The 15,311-nt window shown below is 47.1% G+C and overlaps 3 protein-coding genes across 3 annotated transcripts; 1 reads left to right on the top strand and 2 right to left on the bottom strand.

The window, feature by feature from the left end:
- Window positions 1-1,095: 1,095 nt before the first annotated feature.
- EI90DRAFT_1801140 (uncharacterized protein) lies at window positions 1,096-2,320 on the bottom strand. The gene is made up of 3 exons (XM_039052214.1): window positions 2,094-2,320; window positions 1,571-2,041; window positions 1,096-1,517 (listed from the first exon to the last, which is right to left on the bottom strand). Exons 1-3 carry the CDS (start codon window positions 2,177-2,179, stop codon window positions 1,175-1,177), a joined length of 900 nt encoding a protein of 299 aa, XP_038907377.1. The 5' UTR covers window positions 2,180-2,320; the 3' UTR covers window positions 1,096-1,174.
- A 4,719-nt stretch (window positions 2,321-7,039) lies between these two features.
- EI90DRAFT_3109200 (uncharacterized protein) lies at window positions 7,040-10,687 on the bottom strand. The gene is made up of 12 exons (XM_039062634.1): window positions 10,663-10,687; window positions 10,243-10,374; window positions 9,825-10,188; window positions 9,451-9,764; window positions 9,083-9,394; window positions 8,947-9,027; window positions 8,730-8,891; window positions 8,374-8,637; window positions 8,262-8,319; window positions 7,388-8,218; window positions 7,271-7,365; window positions 7,040-7,250 (listed from the first exon to the last, which is right to left on the bottom strand). Exons 2-12 carry the CDS (start codon window positions 10,372-10,374, stop codon window positions 7,107-7,109), a joined length of 2,757 nt encoding a protein of 918 aa, XP_038907376.1. The 5' UTR covers window positions 10,663-10,687; the 3' UTR covers window positions 7,040-7,106.
- Window positions 10,688-12,259: 1,572 nt separating this feature from the next.
- On the top strand, window positions 12,260-14,078 carry EI90DRAFT_3141706 (uncharacterized protein; the record flags this gene model as incomplete). Its single annotated transcript, XM_039064983.1, has 2 exons — window positions 12,260-13,619; window positions 13,678-14,078. The coding sequence occupies 2 exons, from the start codon at window positions 12,260-12,262 to the stop codon at window positions 14,076-14,078; spliced, it is 1,761 nt and encodes a 586-aa protein (XP_038907375.1).
- Window positions 14,079-15,311: the final 1,233 nt, after the last annotated feature.

Here is a 15,311-nt window from a genome sequence, read left to right as displayed (position 1 = left end):
CATAATACCTACTGTGATTAGATAGGATAAGAGACAACACCTCCATAAGATGGCAAAACAGGCTTAGTGATCCTGAAGATGGCTCTAGAGGAATTATGGTGCTTAAATCCTATTTTAACCCAGCATGGGAAGATTTCAATGTCCATGAGATGTGGGACAAAATCAGGAAAACCTGGGCAACACACTATGACAAGGTAACATGGTGTAACACCCCAGATTGTGCAAATGTTGGACATGGCTGGAAGTGGTTGACTCTGAGGAGAACAGAGCCTGACCTGCCAGACAAGATCCAAGGCAAGAGAGTTGTCTGGGCCCACTACCAAAAGGTAGATGGTACTGCTTCGTACTGGTCAATTGACTCAGAAGCGACCAAGAGGCTAAGGACAGATGAGTACAAGGCTAAGGTATGGGGTGACAGGCTGCCTCAGGAGGAGGATAAGTATGTCCCCAAGCCAAAGTCTGTTATCAGATGTACTGATCCTCCAAGTCCTTCTGTCAAAAGATTTCAGGACGTTAAAGGACCACTCTCCTGGGTCGTGGAGGAAGAGAAAGCTCCTGTCCTGGGTTGGAAGCGAAGGCTTCTTTTTGACTTGCACAAATCTGATTTCCTAGATTGTGATCTCCTAGTGAGTAGGAAAAGAGTCTCTAACTTAAGAGACCTTACCAACTCCTGGAGAAAAAGTGTCCTAGCATCACATTCAGAGGTACATAATGACCTACCTGAAGACATGGATACATGGGGATGCTAATCTGAAAGGGTTTGGGGTGGTATAAAGTTGTAGGCCTTGGGGGATCAAAACCCAAACAACCCACCCCACCCAACTAACCAAACCCCAACCACCCAATACAACCACCCAACTCAACCAAACAGTTGCTACTATATCGGGTTACAATATAAACATTTATATACATATATAAACTATATATTACTTCTATTTTCGGATTAGCCCTGGTGCATGCTTATTAAGCATTTCCAATGCTTATTTAAGCATGTTGGGATGTTTCTAACGAAACATCCCACTGTTTCTGTGCACAGACCTCCCCATAAAGTATATATACCTTAAGGGCAAAAAGCTGATGAGTCTCAGACGAAAGCACCTGTATCTCTTGTGGGATAAGGTCCTCCCTTTTGCTCTGTCCCTATCCTCATTAACTTCTCTAAAACACTCGATTTCTAAAACACGCGATTTGTCTTTTGCCACCCAACCCAACCCAACTCTAGATCATCCCCAATTAATTTGTAAGGGAATTCCAGCTCTGCATTGATACCAGTCATGAGCCACCCAAACAGTGACTTGGCCCGATCCATCACAGCACTGTAGGCCCTTGGAATATCGGCCAGATCCACACTCTTTCCCTTGACTGCAATGATCCTGTGCTTGTCATCCCACAGAGTTGAAGGAAGATGCCTCTCTTGATAGGCCACCTTGGTGCAGTACTGGTCCAATGAGTAGACCATGTCAAATGGACTGGATTCTCCCTGCCTCAGCCACTTGCGACAGAATCCCTTGCAGACCCTTCACAGAGACAGGTCAGTCATGGCACTCTAATCAAATCCAAGCACACTCACTCAAACTCTGCATCCTCCACATCCCCCTTCTCATCAGCCTGTCTCCTAATCTCCTTCACAGCAACCAGGCGCATAATGTGAAGGAACCCAGAGAGCTTCCCAGCAATCACAGAACAACGGTTAAAGTTGCCACCATCATCTGCATTCACGTTCATGAGAATGAGGGCCATGTGAAGGGGATCCTTGTCAGCATGCTTGCTTGCTGTGTGAGGCTTAGAAAAGAAGATCGCAACCAGAAGCGAGTGTATGGCACTGTCCCACATCTCCTCAGTGTATGCATCTGGATGATCAAGTGTAAGTTGAAGATTGGATGCCTTTTCCTTCTGCAAGGCAGTGAACTGGACTGGGATGGGGGGTTCATCAAGGGACAGGTGACGAAGGACAAAGCAGACTAGTTGGAAGCAAAACATGTGGTATTTGTGTAGTGTACTCTGATTCTGCACATGCCCAAATGGCCTGTGATTAGTGTCCCTGAACAACCATGATGGAATTAGATTGTGTCTTGGTAAATGATGGATCTTACCCTTCAGGTGTGTTTACCCATCTCAAAATCAAAAGGGCCATTCCTCCCAAAATGTCACCCCTGATTCTGCCAAAGTATCCCTCCATCCTCTCCTTGAGTGCCAATAATCCTGGGTTCCTCTGGCTTGGGGGCTCAACCAATTCACTGAGGTTCCTATAATGCCTTCCCTCTGTAACCCTGAGCCACCCATAGTCCCTTAGGAATCCATTGATATGGCGAGGATCCTTGGGGCCTGAATTGTTCCATCATCCCACCCTGACTTGTCATGCTGTTTCATGCAGTCCAGAGCTTGTGTGAACTCTATGCCAGAGTTTGTGGCATAGTTGGGATCTACTGGCCACACTTGATATCCTTTGCGTCCACGAAAAATCACTTGAACAAGACTCTCAACAATGCGTTTCTGGGCAGGTAGATTTGCATGCTCTGTCTGAGCATGATTGCGAGTGATTGAAGACAAGACATCAGATGCAGCCCCACAGCCAAGAACACTGCACATAAAACCTGGGATGATGGGGAGGAATGCAACTGGGAGGACTTTGGATTGGGGTACATCAATGTGTTTGGGTACATTGTAGTGGTCAAGGATGGCTTGCAAGCCAGAAGGGATGTGAGTGGCACCACTGTGTGTTTGGGTGATGTGGTTGGTCAATGATTGCCTTGGCACACCACACCTACAGGCTTTGCACACAATGATGCAATGTTCAGGATCGATCCCAATTTGAATTGGCTGAAGGGCCTCAGGTTCGATCAGCTTGCTGGTGGAGATAATGAGAGCCTCAGGAGCTGAAGACTCAACATCCATTTCATAGTCTCCACCATCATAATCATCATTGTCCACAAGCTGCATCTCAACCTCAGGGGTTGGGGCAGTAGTGGGTGCAGTGGTGGAGGGGCTTGGTGGGGTGACAAAGAGTTATGATGGTTTATGGTTGGCAACATAATAGTAGTGGTGGGGGGTGTTGACTTGGCCTTCAGGGAGCGGATGCAGGGATGGCGGCGAAAATTGTGGGGTTGATTGTTGGAATAGTCACATTCAGGACAATGAAACTTTCCATCATCTTGGCGATGCAACACAGTCTCCCTGATGGTCATCTCCATTTGATGTGTCTTGGCCACATGCAACTTCCTTGAAGTGTCATCTGGGAACACTTGGTTGCACTGACCACACTTGAGGGATTCCCTAAGATAAAGAAAAATCATGAAAAATCTGTTCAACTGGTACAGGTTGACCTACACCTGGTTAGCTCTCTTAACAAGCTTTGAAATAATCTTGGGCATGGCTGGAAAGGAGGTAAGCCACAACTTGCATGATCAGATATTGAGGACTCACTGATTTCAGGTGTCTGTGAAGCTATGGTGGCCCAGAGAGATGAAGAGTGATGAGAACAGCTGCCAAGGACCATGTACCATGTTACCCACAAGTTCTCAAGGTGCTGTTGCCAGGGATAAGCTTGCAGTGAGTGGAAGAAAGAAGCCAGATAGTAGAGTGGAAGAAAGAAGAACAGCTATGCAGTTGCTGACATAATCTAGCTGTGGAGCATGTGACCTATCGGAATTTTCCATTTATTTCTCACTACCCAACCCCCAGGGGATAGCTCTGTGGCTGTTCACTTCGGAATTTTCCATGATATTTTCCCATGCTACCTATCCCCCAGGGGATAGCTCTGTGGCTGTTCACTTCAGAATTTTCCATTATATTTTCCATACTCCTGTCACCTCTGACCATCCCCAAGAACCTCTGTCCCTCCCACACCAACTTCATGATTCCCAAATCCTGCATTTGCCTCCACACCCCCTGATGATCACCACCCTCAAATTCCAATATCACAGATACACCTCCCTAGTTATGGAACCCTGAAGCTTCTGGACAGCTCTGATGTCCACAAGCACACTCCCATCTCTGCTAGGCCATTCACCTTGGACTGCCCTCCCCATTCCCCCTTTGGGATGATGATCTCCAGCTTCCCCATAAACTGAGTCATGGGGTCACAAAGACAGGTGAACCCCTACTATCATCATACACTCTTGACTACTTGTGCAACATCTGTAAGTGTCATACAATCCCGACCTCCACTCCGGGCTCCCAGAACTCCAAAACCAACTCTGGAGCCCTACTTCCCTTCCATCACCTTCTCCTTGCCGACTCCCAAGAGGTTATCCCACCTTGGCTCTGACACCACCTTTGGTCCGACTCTGGAACATTCCAGGTCCGACCTCAACCTTGACACCTCCCAGACAAGCACGCAACACCTATGCTCCCAACTCCGGACCTCCGCTCCGGAATCCTGGTTGTGTCTCTGTCTCCGGAACCTCCGGTCTTAGCTCGGACCTTGGACTTTGACCCCACCTCCGCTTATACCCATTGGTTAGCTCCTTCCATTTAATTACGTTTGCCAATATTCTGGAGTTTAACTTCCGAGTTTGGACTTTCCAGACTTATGTTGGACCTTGCAACTATTGCATTGCTCCATTCAATTCCGCTATTCTCCCTCATTCCTATTTGGGCAGCTGCTTCCTTTCTATTCAGTCAGTCAGCCATTCCCCACTCCCATCCTCCTTCCTTCCTCCTTGGGCCTTGGCCCTTCACTCCTCCTTTGGGAAACACCATTGAGTCAAACCCTTGACCCTCAGTGTTGTTCCTCCTTCCAGCTCCCTTTGTCTGCTTTCGGAGTACCCTTGCTCCTTTTGATTCGGGACCCCTCCTTATATACAATGTACATAGTAACTTGTAACCTCAGTCCAAAATCGACCTGAAATGCCCCCAAGAGACTTCCCCTCTGCTAGATCCGAAATTAGGGACCCCAGGACAACCAGCAATGGCACAGCGCTCTGCCTGAGTCGCTGAGGCCGAGGTCCTTCCATGCTAAGTCTCCAATTCCACTCCAGAGTCATCTGAATCCACCCATTCTAACAGTAAGCCTCCTTGTTGTCATATCCATCCTCTGCCACCACCTCTGGCCATCTCCAACAACCTCAGTTCTGCTCACACCAACCTTGGAACCCCTGAATCCCGTCTTCACCTCTGAGCCCCCCAATGGTCACCACCCCTCCATATTACAGTTCTGACGTCCACAAGCACACTCCCACCTCATCTAGTTGCTGGCCCTGCAAGTCTGCCTTTGGACCACTGACTCCATAATCCCCTCTGACTCCCCCAATGGTCACCACCCCTTTATTACCTACACCCTAAGTACGGAATCCCAAAGGTCTCAGGACAGCTCCGATGTCTGCAAGCGCACCCGCGCTTCTGCTAGGCAACTTAGTTGCCTTCCCTGCAAGTCTACCTTTGGGCCAATCCCTCCTTTCCACTTCTGGGTTATAGCCTGTCACCCTGCTAAACCCCATAACCCAACTTGTTGGTAATATTCAGTCAGCTAACCTGTAACTCCGTTAGCTCCACTCTGCCAGCCCCTGCCATTTACAGGCCTGCTTTCTAGACTCCCCTTGTAACTATATATACATAACTTGTAGATATGTTACACCTCAGTGATAAAATCAACTAGAGTTTTCCCCCCTCTTCTAGAGTTCTCTCCAGTCTGTGAATTAGGGCACTGACATGTTACTAGGCACAGCACTCCTGGCACAAGTCGCTGAGGCTGAAGCCCTCCATTACAGGGACATCATCTTTCCTCCCAGATCTGGTCTCTGACACAACCCTTGACCCTGTTATGTCAGCTCTGCCTGGCCCCTGCCTAGACTCCCCATGTATCTATAAATGGAATTGGCTAACCAATACAATGGGTATATGTAAGTGGAGGTGGGGTCAAAGTCTGAGATCAGAGCTAAGACCAGAGGTTCCGGAGACAGAGACATGAACAGGATTCCAGAGTGGAGGTCTGGAGTTGGGAGCATAGATGTTGTGGGCTCGTCTGGAAGGTGTTGAGGTTGAGGTTGGACCTGGAATGGTCTGGAGTCAGACTGAAGGTGGTGTTGGAGCCGGAGGTGGGATAATCTCTTGGGAGTCAGCAAGGAGAAGGTGATGGAAGGGAAGTGGGGCTCTGGAGTCAGTTTCAGAGTTCTGGGAGCATGGAGTGGAGGTTGGGATTGTAGAGATATGACAATCCACTACTCACTTGTTGTGAGCTAGACAGCTGCCCTTATTCCTACTGTTGGAATTCCACACACTCACTCAAAATCTGACACATCCTAGCGCAGGGTGAACTTCTATTCAAAAATGTGCTATGTACAGGATATAAGGAATAATTATTTTAGAGGGCACCTTATTAGGCAAAATAATTGAAAAAGTATCAAAGATATTAGTTGACCTGGGAACCTTTGTGGGTGTGCACAGGCTAATTTCATGATTCTCACACCCACCACTTGGTCAAATCTCAACCATTTGGGACAAATATGGTATTGGCAGAAAGCTATGGACCAGGGGAATTGAATGGAGAGGTCGGGAAGGGATGCTACCAGATGGAGGAGATGGGTGAGGGTGCTGTGATGATGGACATTGGTGGAGGAGGGCAATTATTTGCAGATATGACCTGCTTATCTCTCTTATTTCCTTTTGATTGGACTTGTGCATTGGCTTGTTGGTGATACATAACTATCCACGCAGTTGCTCTCACTACAATATTTTGTTTTATATTTTGTTATCATGGATTTCCAATCTATATACTCCATGAATGTTGGTTTACCTTGCACTTAAAGTCATTGGACTGTTTGATGAATAACTTGATAACATGTAGATGTGTTTCTGTGAATTTTGGTGAACCTTGAGAACCAATCTCCCTCTTTCCAATGAACCCTTTAACTTGTCTGGGTGCATAGTGGTTGTCCTTCAAGCTCATCTGGAAACATCGGTTTTTGCATTGGTTTTCTGGGTACCTTTGTTTCATGGTACATTTCCTTGAGTTCTGGCCTTGCCTGAGTGTGTAAGCATGGGACAGTGCTTTCAGCACATCGAAAAACTAGCTCAAACCTTATGCCAATGACTAAATTCCTTTTTCATTATTCATTGTACATATTTGTTGGCAATTGTTCTAAAAATTCATATATTTTACATGAACCTTAGTCTTCCTCCATTTCATCACTCTCCTGAGTGGCAGGCACCAGCACTTGTGGGCTTCTTTGCCTCTCAACCATTGGGTAGGATGGAAGTGAGTCAAGGCTCATCTGCCTCAAGGGAATTGCAGATGGCACCACCCTCCCTGACTCACACTCCTCATCTGAACCCACTCTTGATGGCCCTCCTCTGAGTCATCTGGCTCCCTTCTCCTCCATCTCAGATTAATATGTGATTTGAGGACTTCATCAAGAAACTCCGTTTCTCCAGTGTATTCCCCAGAAACCCTGCAAGTTCTCCAACTGTTCAGGGCTCAGGCCAAATGTCTCGTTGGCATCTGGAGCCTTGAATGCAGCAAGCACTGCAAGAATCTTGTCATACTTGGGTCCTGATTGTCCACCAGACTCTTCATCAGACTCCCCTGACTCAACCTCCTCCTTGGACTTGACCACCTTGACCTTCTTCTTGGTTGTCATGGGCTGTTTCCCCTTGCCCTTCTTCACCTTGTTCGAGTAAGAACTTCCCTCACTTCCCTCTTCTTCAGTGTCAGTAAAGATTGGAGTAGATCTTCTTTTACGACGACGATGAGAAGGCTGTGGAGGTGCTGGGGCTGAAGCCAGTGGAAGTTGATGTTGGGGAGGTGGAAGGTACACCCCTGCAAAAGCCAGAGGTGGGGTGGGACCAGAAGCTGCAGCTGAAGGTCCAGGTGTAACAGCAGGTGGGGTTTCAGGTCTGGGGGCTTGACCTGGAGTGGCATGTGTTACTGGAGAGGGTGCTTTAGAATGGGATGATGGAGTGGAATGTTGAGGAGGTGGAGGAGATTTAGGCTGAGCAGTGGAAGGGCCTGGGGTGGGTTGGAGAGTGGAATGTGGAGGAGGTGGAGGTGGTGGAGTGGAATGTGAAGGAGGTGGAGTGGAATGGGGAGGTGGAGTGGAATGTAGAGGTGGTGGAGTGGAATGAGGTGGAGGTGGAGGTGGAGGTGGAGTGGACTGAGGTGGAGGTGGAGGTGGAGTGGAATGGGGAGGAGGTGGAGTTTTAGGCCAAGTGGTGGAAGGGCCTGCTGTGGGTTGGGGAGTGGAGTGTGGAGGGGGAGTTTTGGGTCGAGTGGTGGAAGGGCCTGGGGTGGGTTGGGAGTGGGTGTAATGGAGGAGTTGAGGGACCTGTGGGAGGGAATGTAGGTGGATACTGAGTGGAAGTGCCAGGCAAGGGGTGATGAGGCTTGGGCACAGATGAGCAACACACAACATTCAAAAAAAAAAAAATCCTACTTACGTGATTATACCCTTGGAACTCTGGCTGCACCAGCTGGATCAGTTTCCCTGATGGTGACTTGTCTTTGATCACCACTCCACTCAAGGGGAACGTGTATGTGGCACTGGGTGTGGAGGGAACAAAGGGAGCAATAAGGCCATACCATTGACTGTTTGTCTCCAGCATGAACGTTATTCGATCCTTGCAAGTTCTGTCTGCTCCTAAAGAGTTATGTTCATCCACCCGGACAAGGTCAGATGCATTGTGAAGCAGATACTGAACAACCTAATGCAGCATATGTCAGTGGGGCTGCAAAATGACACACAACTCACTTACCCAGTCCCATTGATTCCCATTCTCTCAGGGAGCTCAGGAACTTTGTCATCCCAAGTTACGTTGCTCACCAGGTGGGGGATCAGAGTGTCAAAGAAGGCAGCAATGTTGGGAAGGAAGAACGCATCAAAGTGAGCTTCATCATGCTTGCCCCCCTTCATGGTGATATTGAACAACTCGTTGGGCCCCCACACACATGCAATAAACTGAGCCAGGTCAGTTTTCCATTAATAGATAAATATGACAAGACAAGTTGCTTACAGTCTCCATGCAATACTTGGCATTTCCAAACTGGGTCACCAGTGGACCAGACTTTGTGAGCAGATGTTCAGGGTGGTAGAACTGAGGTGGAATGCATATTTGTTGGGATTTTATGCAAGTGAAAAATGTTGCTTACCATCCCAGGCTCAAACGTCCACTCCTCTTCTCCCTTGGGTTGAAGTAAGTTCCCAGGGAATTCACCAGGAACCTTCTGGACCCTCTCAAACTGGCTCCAACTCCACTTCATCAGATTTTTGCCCCTTTTGGGATGTTGAAGGTCCTCTTTGATGTTTGAGAATGTGAGCTGGGAGAGACGTGAGGATGGGGGAAGGTGGTCATGGTCGATGTTGTTGAACGTTTGGTTGTCATCCTCAGGTCCAAGGATGTGACCATCAGAGCAAAGTATGGCTAGGTGCCAGAGACAAATCTCAAAGGCAGCTGCCCAGAACTAAGTGACTGAGTGAGCAAGAAGAGTAGGAGAAAAGGGGGAAATGTTCAACTTACATTTTGCATCCCCCCCCCCATATGCCTTACAAATGACGACTTTGTGTATTGGATGAACCATTTGACCTTTCTCATGAGAGTCATAACCCTCAGCATCTCCATTGAACGAAGGACAGGCCTCAAAGGCTCCAGTGAATTGTTGCTCCCAAGCATCCCTGCCCACCATGCTCTCCTCTGTAGGCCAGTCGGGACTCGGTCGCTGTTGACAAAGGTTCCATAGGCATTGACATAATCAAGCAACAGATTTGGAGCCTTTTCCACAGGGGCATTATCTTGAAGTACCCAGGTGAAAAACATGGAATCGGTCATTAAGGCTTCGGTGGTGGGGAAAATAATTATTGTGTGGAGGCCAGGATGAAAGATGCACAACTTACAATTTCGGTAGACATCCATTGTCCAAAATGCATCTTTATGCTGATGCACTTCTTCGAGTTGGAACTCGTGGGGTTCAGGATCCTCATCTCCACTCTCTGCCATTGTTTCCTTGGTCAAAGCCAACTGGATGGCATTCTCAAGGACTCGCTTCCTATGCTGACCATGGCACAGGTAGACCTTGAGGTGTGATGGCAAGAATTCTGAAGCCCCCAGCCTCACACTGCCTGGCTCTGATGTGAGAATGCCAGCCATAGGGTGTCTGTCACGGGTGATGTTCATTCCCCATGCTGCGAAATACTTTTTAACAAACTCCGGTTGGACCTCCCGGTTGCCAGGGAGCTGCTCCATCTGAGACAACCTGACCTGCATTGCCATGGGCATCAGCAAAAATAAAATGAAAAAAATAAAATAATATACCTTGACCTTACCCAACCAAGAGTCATCCTTCTTCGTGTTGAAAGTTTGTTCTTGGGCCAGGGCTACCTCAGGGAGGGCTGCACTGCTGATGTATTTTTGGGAGTCAATTTGGTATTCAGGGGACATTTCCATTTCCTACAGATTATGTAAGTAAGGACTTGGGGGAAAATATATATAAAAAGTTGCCTCAACAAATCTGGGTTTGACTCAGTGCCAACACCTCTCCCAACATGATAGATTGCATTTGTATGTCCTACAGACATGAAACAATCAAGCTGGACCCAGATCCACTATGATCTGGGTCAGGTTTTGGCAAAACATGTGTTTTCACACAAATTGCACAAAATCCAAGCTCAGAACCCATGTTGTGGAGAGATTTGGAAGATCTAGAGAGGCAGCAACATGAACAATGCATCTTACCATTTTCAAGGGATTTTGCGCAAAATTGCAGGTGTGGTGGACAGATCAGTTGTGTTGTGGTGATAGCAAGCAAGTGCGAAAGTAAGATCATGTGACCTATCCGCAGTGGGATAGCCCTTTCGGAAATTTCCATTTAAATTCTCACGCTACGGAATTTCCCACCTACCCAATCCCCCAGGGGATTGCTCTGTGGCTGTGTGTCCAGTGTGTCTGTGCACCATCACCCTCACTGTCTTGAATGCCGTCACCACTGATTCCCACGGTCTCAACACACTTTACATATATGGATAGTCCTTGAAAATAGTTTCCCAAATGTATAATTATTTCCACAATTGACCAATAAATCATTGAGAAAAATGCAAAATACTTTCCCAGACGCGACGAATATGCATCAAGTAGCAAAAATCAAAGGCTCCAAAAAAATCCAAAAAAATCACATTAATATTTCTTGATGACTGTAGACCTATTTTGGTGCAAACAGCTTCTTTATGGGTCTGCTAGATCCAAAGATATTCTCCATTCTTTAACTTTTGTACCCCTTGTACCCCCTTGTAGCCCAAGAAATTAAAGGGCCCATAAAATCCCAAAAAATGATATTAGGATTCTTTGATAATAGTAGACCTATTTTGGTCTAAAGGAATTATTGTAGTTATTTTAGATCTCAAGATAATTGACATTTGCTTAAGATGCATCCTCCAAAGGTTGTTTCTTGAATAGTCCTCTAACCTGGGCAGCTATGCACTTGGTTTCCTTTGCATTTGGCAGGTCTCAGCAATGTTAATGATATTTGTGTATTTGTTTCAGCATTGTGAAGTAAATTGTTGAGTAAGGTGATGGGGTACAAGGGGGTACAACAGGGTACATTGCAAAGATTCCCCTATAACTTGGCAATGGCTGCACTAAATTTCATATGGTTTGTACGATTGGAAAACTATGATTTTACTCCATTTCTGTAGGCTAAAATGTTTGTAGAATTCATTAGTTGGGTAATTGGGTATTGCCTTGCTGTACCCCCAAAAGCCCAAGTGTCCACAAAAATCTGGATAATTCATATTAGTGTTTATTGATTAAGATAGACCTACTTTGGTCTAAGATACATGTCAATAGAGTCCCTGGCTCCTGAGATATTTTACATTCTTTCAAGTTGTACCCCCTAACAATTGTTTTGTGAATAACTCAGCAATGACAACAGCTATTCATTTGGTTTCTTTCGCATTTGGTAGGCCCTAGTAGCCCCTAAAACATATCTTATTTACCGGTGGTGTTTTAAAGTAAACTGCTGAGAAAAAGTGCGGGGTACATCGGGGTACAAGGGGGTACATGCAAACATTGATGAATAACTCGGCAACCACTGAGCAGAATTCTAAATTATTAGTACCGTTGGAAAGCCACGATTATAGGCTATATTTGGGTGCCCAAACATCCACGGGGTACATCAGTAATAGGCTATGCCTGGTATTGAAAATAGATTGGGAAATTATTGTCGTAGTTCTGTGCTCGCATGGAAGTACAACTGCTTTTCTAAAAATTCACCACAGAGAAGTTGTTGTCATTCCATGCGCGAATGGAACTACGATAATAACCCACTTTTTCAATCATGCATGAATTTCCATTGCCGAGTACTGACCCACCCCTTCACTTTCACTCACAGCGTATGAAAGCCACCTGCTTCATTGAGCATATCCGCCTTGGTCTTCACACCACCGAACATCTCCCCACCTCCCTCCCAAGGGAGGAGAAAATCCTTCAGTCACTAGCCAGTTATGTGGTTGAAATGCTTGAGACAGATGCCCTCTATGAAATTGAGAAGGGAATCAAGAAATCCCTGAATGCAAGCTATGCAACTGCAGACCGAGATGACCGACGTCGCCTCAATATCCAAGCTGATGCACTCAAGGAACTCTTGTCCAGGGCACACCCCTTTGACAATTCTAAAGTGGCCACAGAGTGCCAGATTCTCACACTTGCTACCTCCTCTCAAGCCATACACTCAATTTTGAAGAACCTGCCCCGCATTGATGTCTATGAATGGGTCCGTGGCTTGTATGCAATGGTCACACCGCCTGACCTTGTTCAAAAATCATCATCAACAAGGAAGGGCCTTGGAGCACCCTTCTTTCGACAAGGGTCTGCTGCGGAAGTCTGCACTCAAGTCTTCCAGGCATTGCGAGACCTTTGCCCACACACATCATCCTCACAAGGGCAACAGGAGTTCTGCATTGAGGCTGTTGTCTTTCAGATGGATTCAAGACGGATGTATCGATATCCACATTCCACCATGTTTCCCACAGGGAGGTCGAGTCAATGGGCACAGTATGATTCATGGGTGGACTTGATATACCCCAGCAGGAATGCAAGACGACCTGATCTGGGAACCATGTCTGATCCAGATCGCCTTGCAGCCTCCATTGCCAGCACCCAGATTACAGAGGGAAACCCACAGGCATCATGGAACTGGATTGATGCAAGGCTTGGTGACCTTACATGGGTCATCAAACGTTCTCGACTTCCACTTGACTGGATCCAGCAAGACATCTTGAAGGACCCAATGTCTCAGGAGCTCACGAATTGGGTCACCGAGAGCTATGATATGTCGGATGCAAGATTCCACATCAGCCTCATTGCTGCGTTCATCCTCACTGCATGGGCTCCCTTCCATCGGGTCAAACACAATGAAGAGAAGATTCCAGCGGAACAGGCAAAGGGTGCAAACATGGTTGAATATGCCAACAGCCTTGTATGGGATCGTGAATATGGGAAGACTCAATCAGGGTGGAAAGCAAAGCCACCACTCTTCCACCTCTGGTTGATATACATTTGCGGTATTTTGGTGGAGGACAGTCCTTGGTGGCGGAGACACGAACAGAAGGCCCGAACTCAGTCCATCAAACTGGCCTCCCGTACTGCTGAGCAAGGAAAAAATGCAGAGGTGATGACCATGTTCAACACCAAGCTCCGTGAGTGCTTCCTGAAGCTATCTGTATCACAATTATGATGATAATATTATTATTATAGAGAGGAAAGGGGTCACCATTGCTGTCCTTGCCCGACTCCACCTGGTAGAGGCCTGCAAACCTAATGCATTCAAGCCTGGAAGTCGCTATCAGATGGACTGGAGGCGCCATCCGAAGGAGGTATTGGAGTCTAGGCTTGCGACCATTTCCAAGCACCTAGCCCAACCTCCACACATGTGCCCTGTGTTCTGTGCAGTGCGATATTTCTTGGGTGATGAGTGCCGTTCCCTTCACATTGTGGAGTCTTTCCGAGTACCACCCATGAAGGAGCGAGTGCCCTCCACTTCTTTGGCACACAAAGCTTCAGAGGCATCCCTCCGTGCTGATTCTGAGTCATCAGAAGATGAAGCAGAGAATCCTGGGCTGAGTGCGCGTCCTAGGAAACGTTGCCGGGTTCTGTAATATCGTCTTTTCATGCGCGCTTGGGAATACAACGTCCCTTAAATATACCAACACCATGATATAACATTGTATATTGACCCATCATCAAATCTTGCAGAAAATTATCATGTCGTCTTTTCACGCGCGCTTGGGAATACAACATCCCTCAAACATACCAACACCATTATATAACAATTGTATATTGACCCATCATCAAATTTGGCAGAAAATTATCATGTCGTCTTTTCATGTGCGCTCAATAATACAACAACCCTCAAGTATATCAACACCATTACATATAACTCATTGTACATTGACCCATGATCAAATCTTGCATGCAATTATTATCATGTTGTCTTTTGATGTGTGATTGAGATACCATGTCACTCAAATGATTGCAAATCAAACATGGTGAAATCCAATGATACATGTTGTTTGGTTTGGCTTCTGTCGTTTCAATAGTTCAAAGTTGTGTACGATAGGGGGGATTTTGAGAGGGCCCCGAGGGTCCCCCCCAACCCGAACCAGTGGGTGTTTTTAACCTATAATATATACACTTGGCTATGCGGGGCATGAGATGAGAAGAAGGGTAAAGGTCTCATCTCCCCGCATGGTTGCTATATAAAGGAATGGGTCACATGCCCACAACTATACAGCTCCTAGAGTTGTGTAGTGTGACCCGGAGGGAACATCCAGGTGGCAGTGCCCAGTAAGCGTGGGAACGTTCTGGGCGAGTTGCTCGCCCAGAACTGTGGCTGTGACCCGTGGGAACATTCTGGGTGAGCTGCTCGCTCAGAAAGTTCCCACGCTATCCCGTGCGCGCGTGTGTACACAACACAGAAAGGCAACAACAAGGCAACAATGAAGGAATGGAAGGAAGGGATTGGTTGGGGAGTCTGGGGCACCCTAGGGCAGGGTGCTGAACCCTGACACTTACCCACTTATCCACTTCTTCTTCCCCACCACCTTCTTAACTTTTTTTACTTCCTTGTCTACTTGTCCCCTTGTCCCCTTGTCCCCTTCTCCTGTCCCTCACCAAGTTCCACAGTTCCACAGTTCCAAACCTTTTTTTGCTTCTTCCCGAGTCCAGCTCTTGTCTTCTTGTCTTCTTCCCTTGTTGCCTTGTTTGCCTTGTCCTCTTGTCCCATTCTCCCATTCTCACCTTCTCAACTTCATGTTGGAAGTTACAGCCCGATGCCACTGGCGGTCCCAGGACCGTACATTTGTGCTTTGAGAGCTTTGGGAAGGAGGCGC

Source organism: Cantharellus anzutake, assembly GCF_015039405.1.
Source record: "Cantharellus anzutake strain C23 chromosome Unknown EI90scaffold_410, whole genome shotgun sequence".
Lineage (NCBI taxonomy): Eukaryota > Fungi > Basidiomycota > Agaricomycetes > Cantharellales > Hydnaceae > Cantharellus > Cantharellus anzutake.
This window is presented reverse-complemented; position numbering and strand designations above follow the sequence as displayed.

Bases quoted from the DNA above. Each gene is read 5' to 3' on its own strand.
- EI90DRAFT_1801140 (XM_039052214.1), bottom strand. From the start codon at position 2,179: ATGGAGGGATACTTTGGCAGAATCAGGGGTGACATTTTGGGAGGAATG. The intron at 2,042-2,093 runs GTAAGATCCATC...ATGGTTGTTCAG, and splicing joins TGGGTAAACACACCTGAAGG to GGACACTAATCACAGGCCAT. The intron at 1,518-1,570 runs GTGAGTGTGCTT...GTCTCTGTGAAG, and splicing joins GTGGAGGATGCAGAGTTTGA to GGTCTGCAAGGGATTCTGTC.
- EI90DRAFT_3109200 (XM_039062634.1), bottom strand. From the start codon at position 10,374: ATGGAAATGTCCCCTGAATACCAAATTGACTCCCAAAAATACATCAGC. The intron at 9,395-9,450 runs GTAAGTTGAACA...TCAGTCACTTAG, and splicing joins TGGGGGGGGGGATGCAAAAT to TTCTGGGCAGCTGCCTTTGA. The intron at 8,219-8,261 runs GTCCCTCAACTC...AACCCACCCCAG, and splicing joins ACCTACATTCCCTCCCACAG to GCCCTTCCACCACTCGACCC.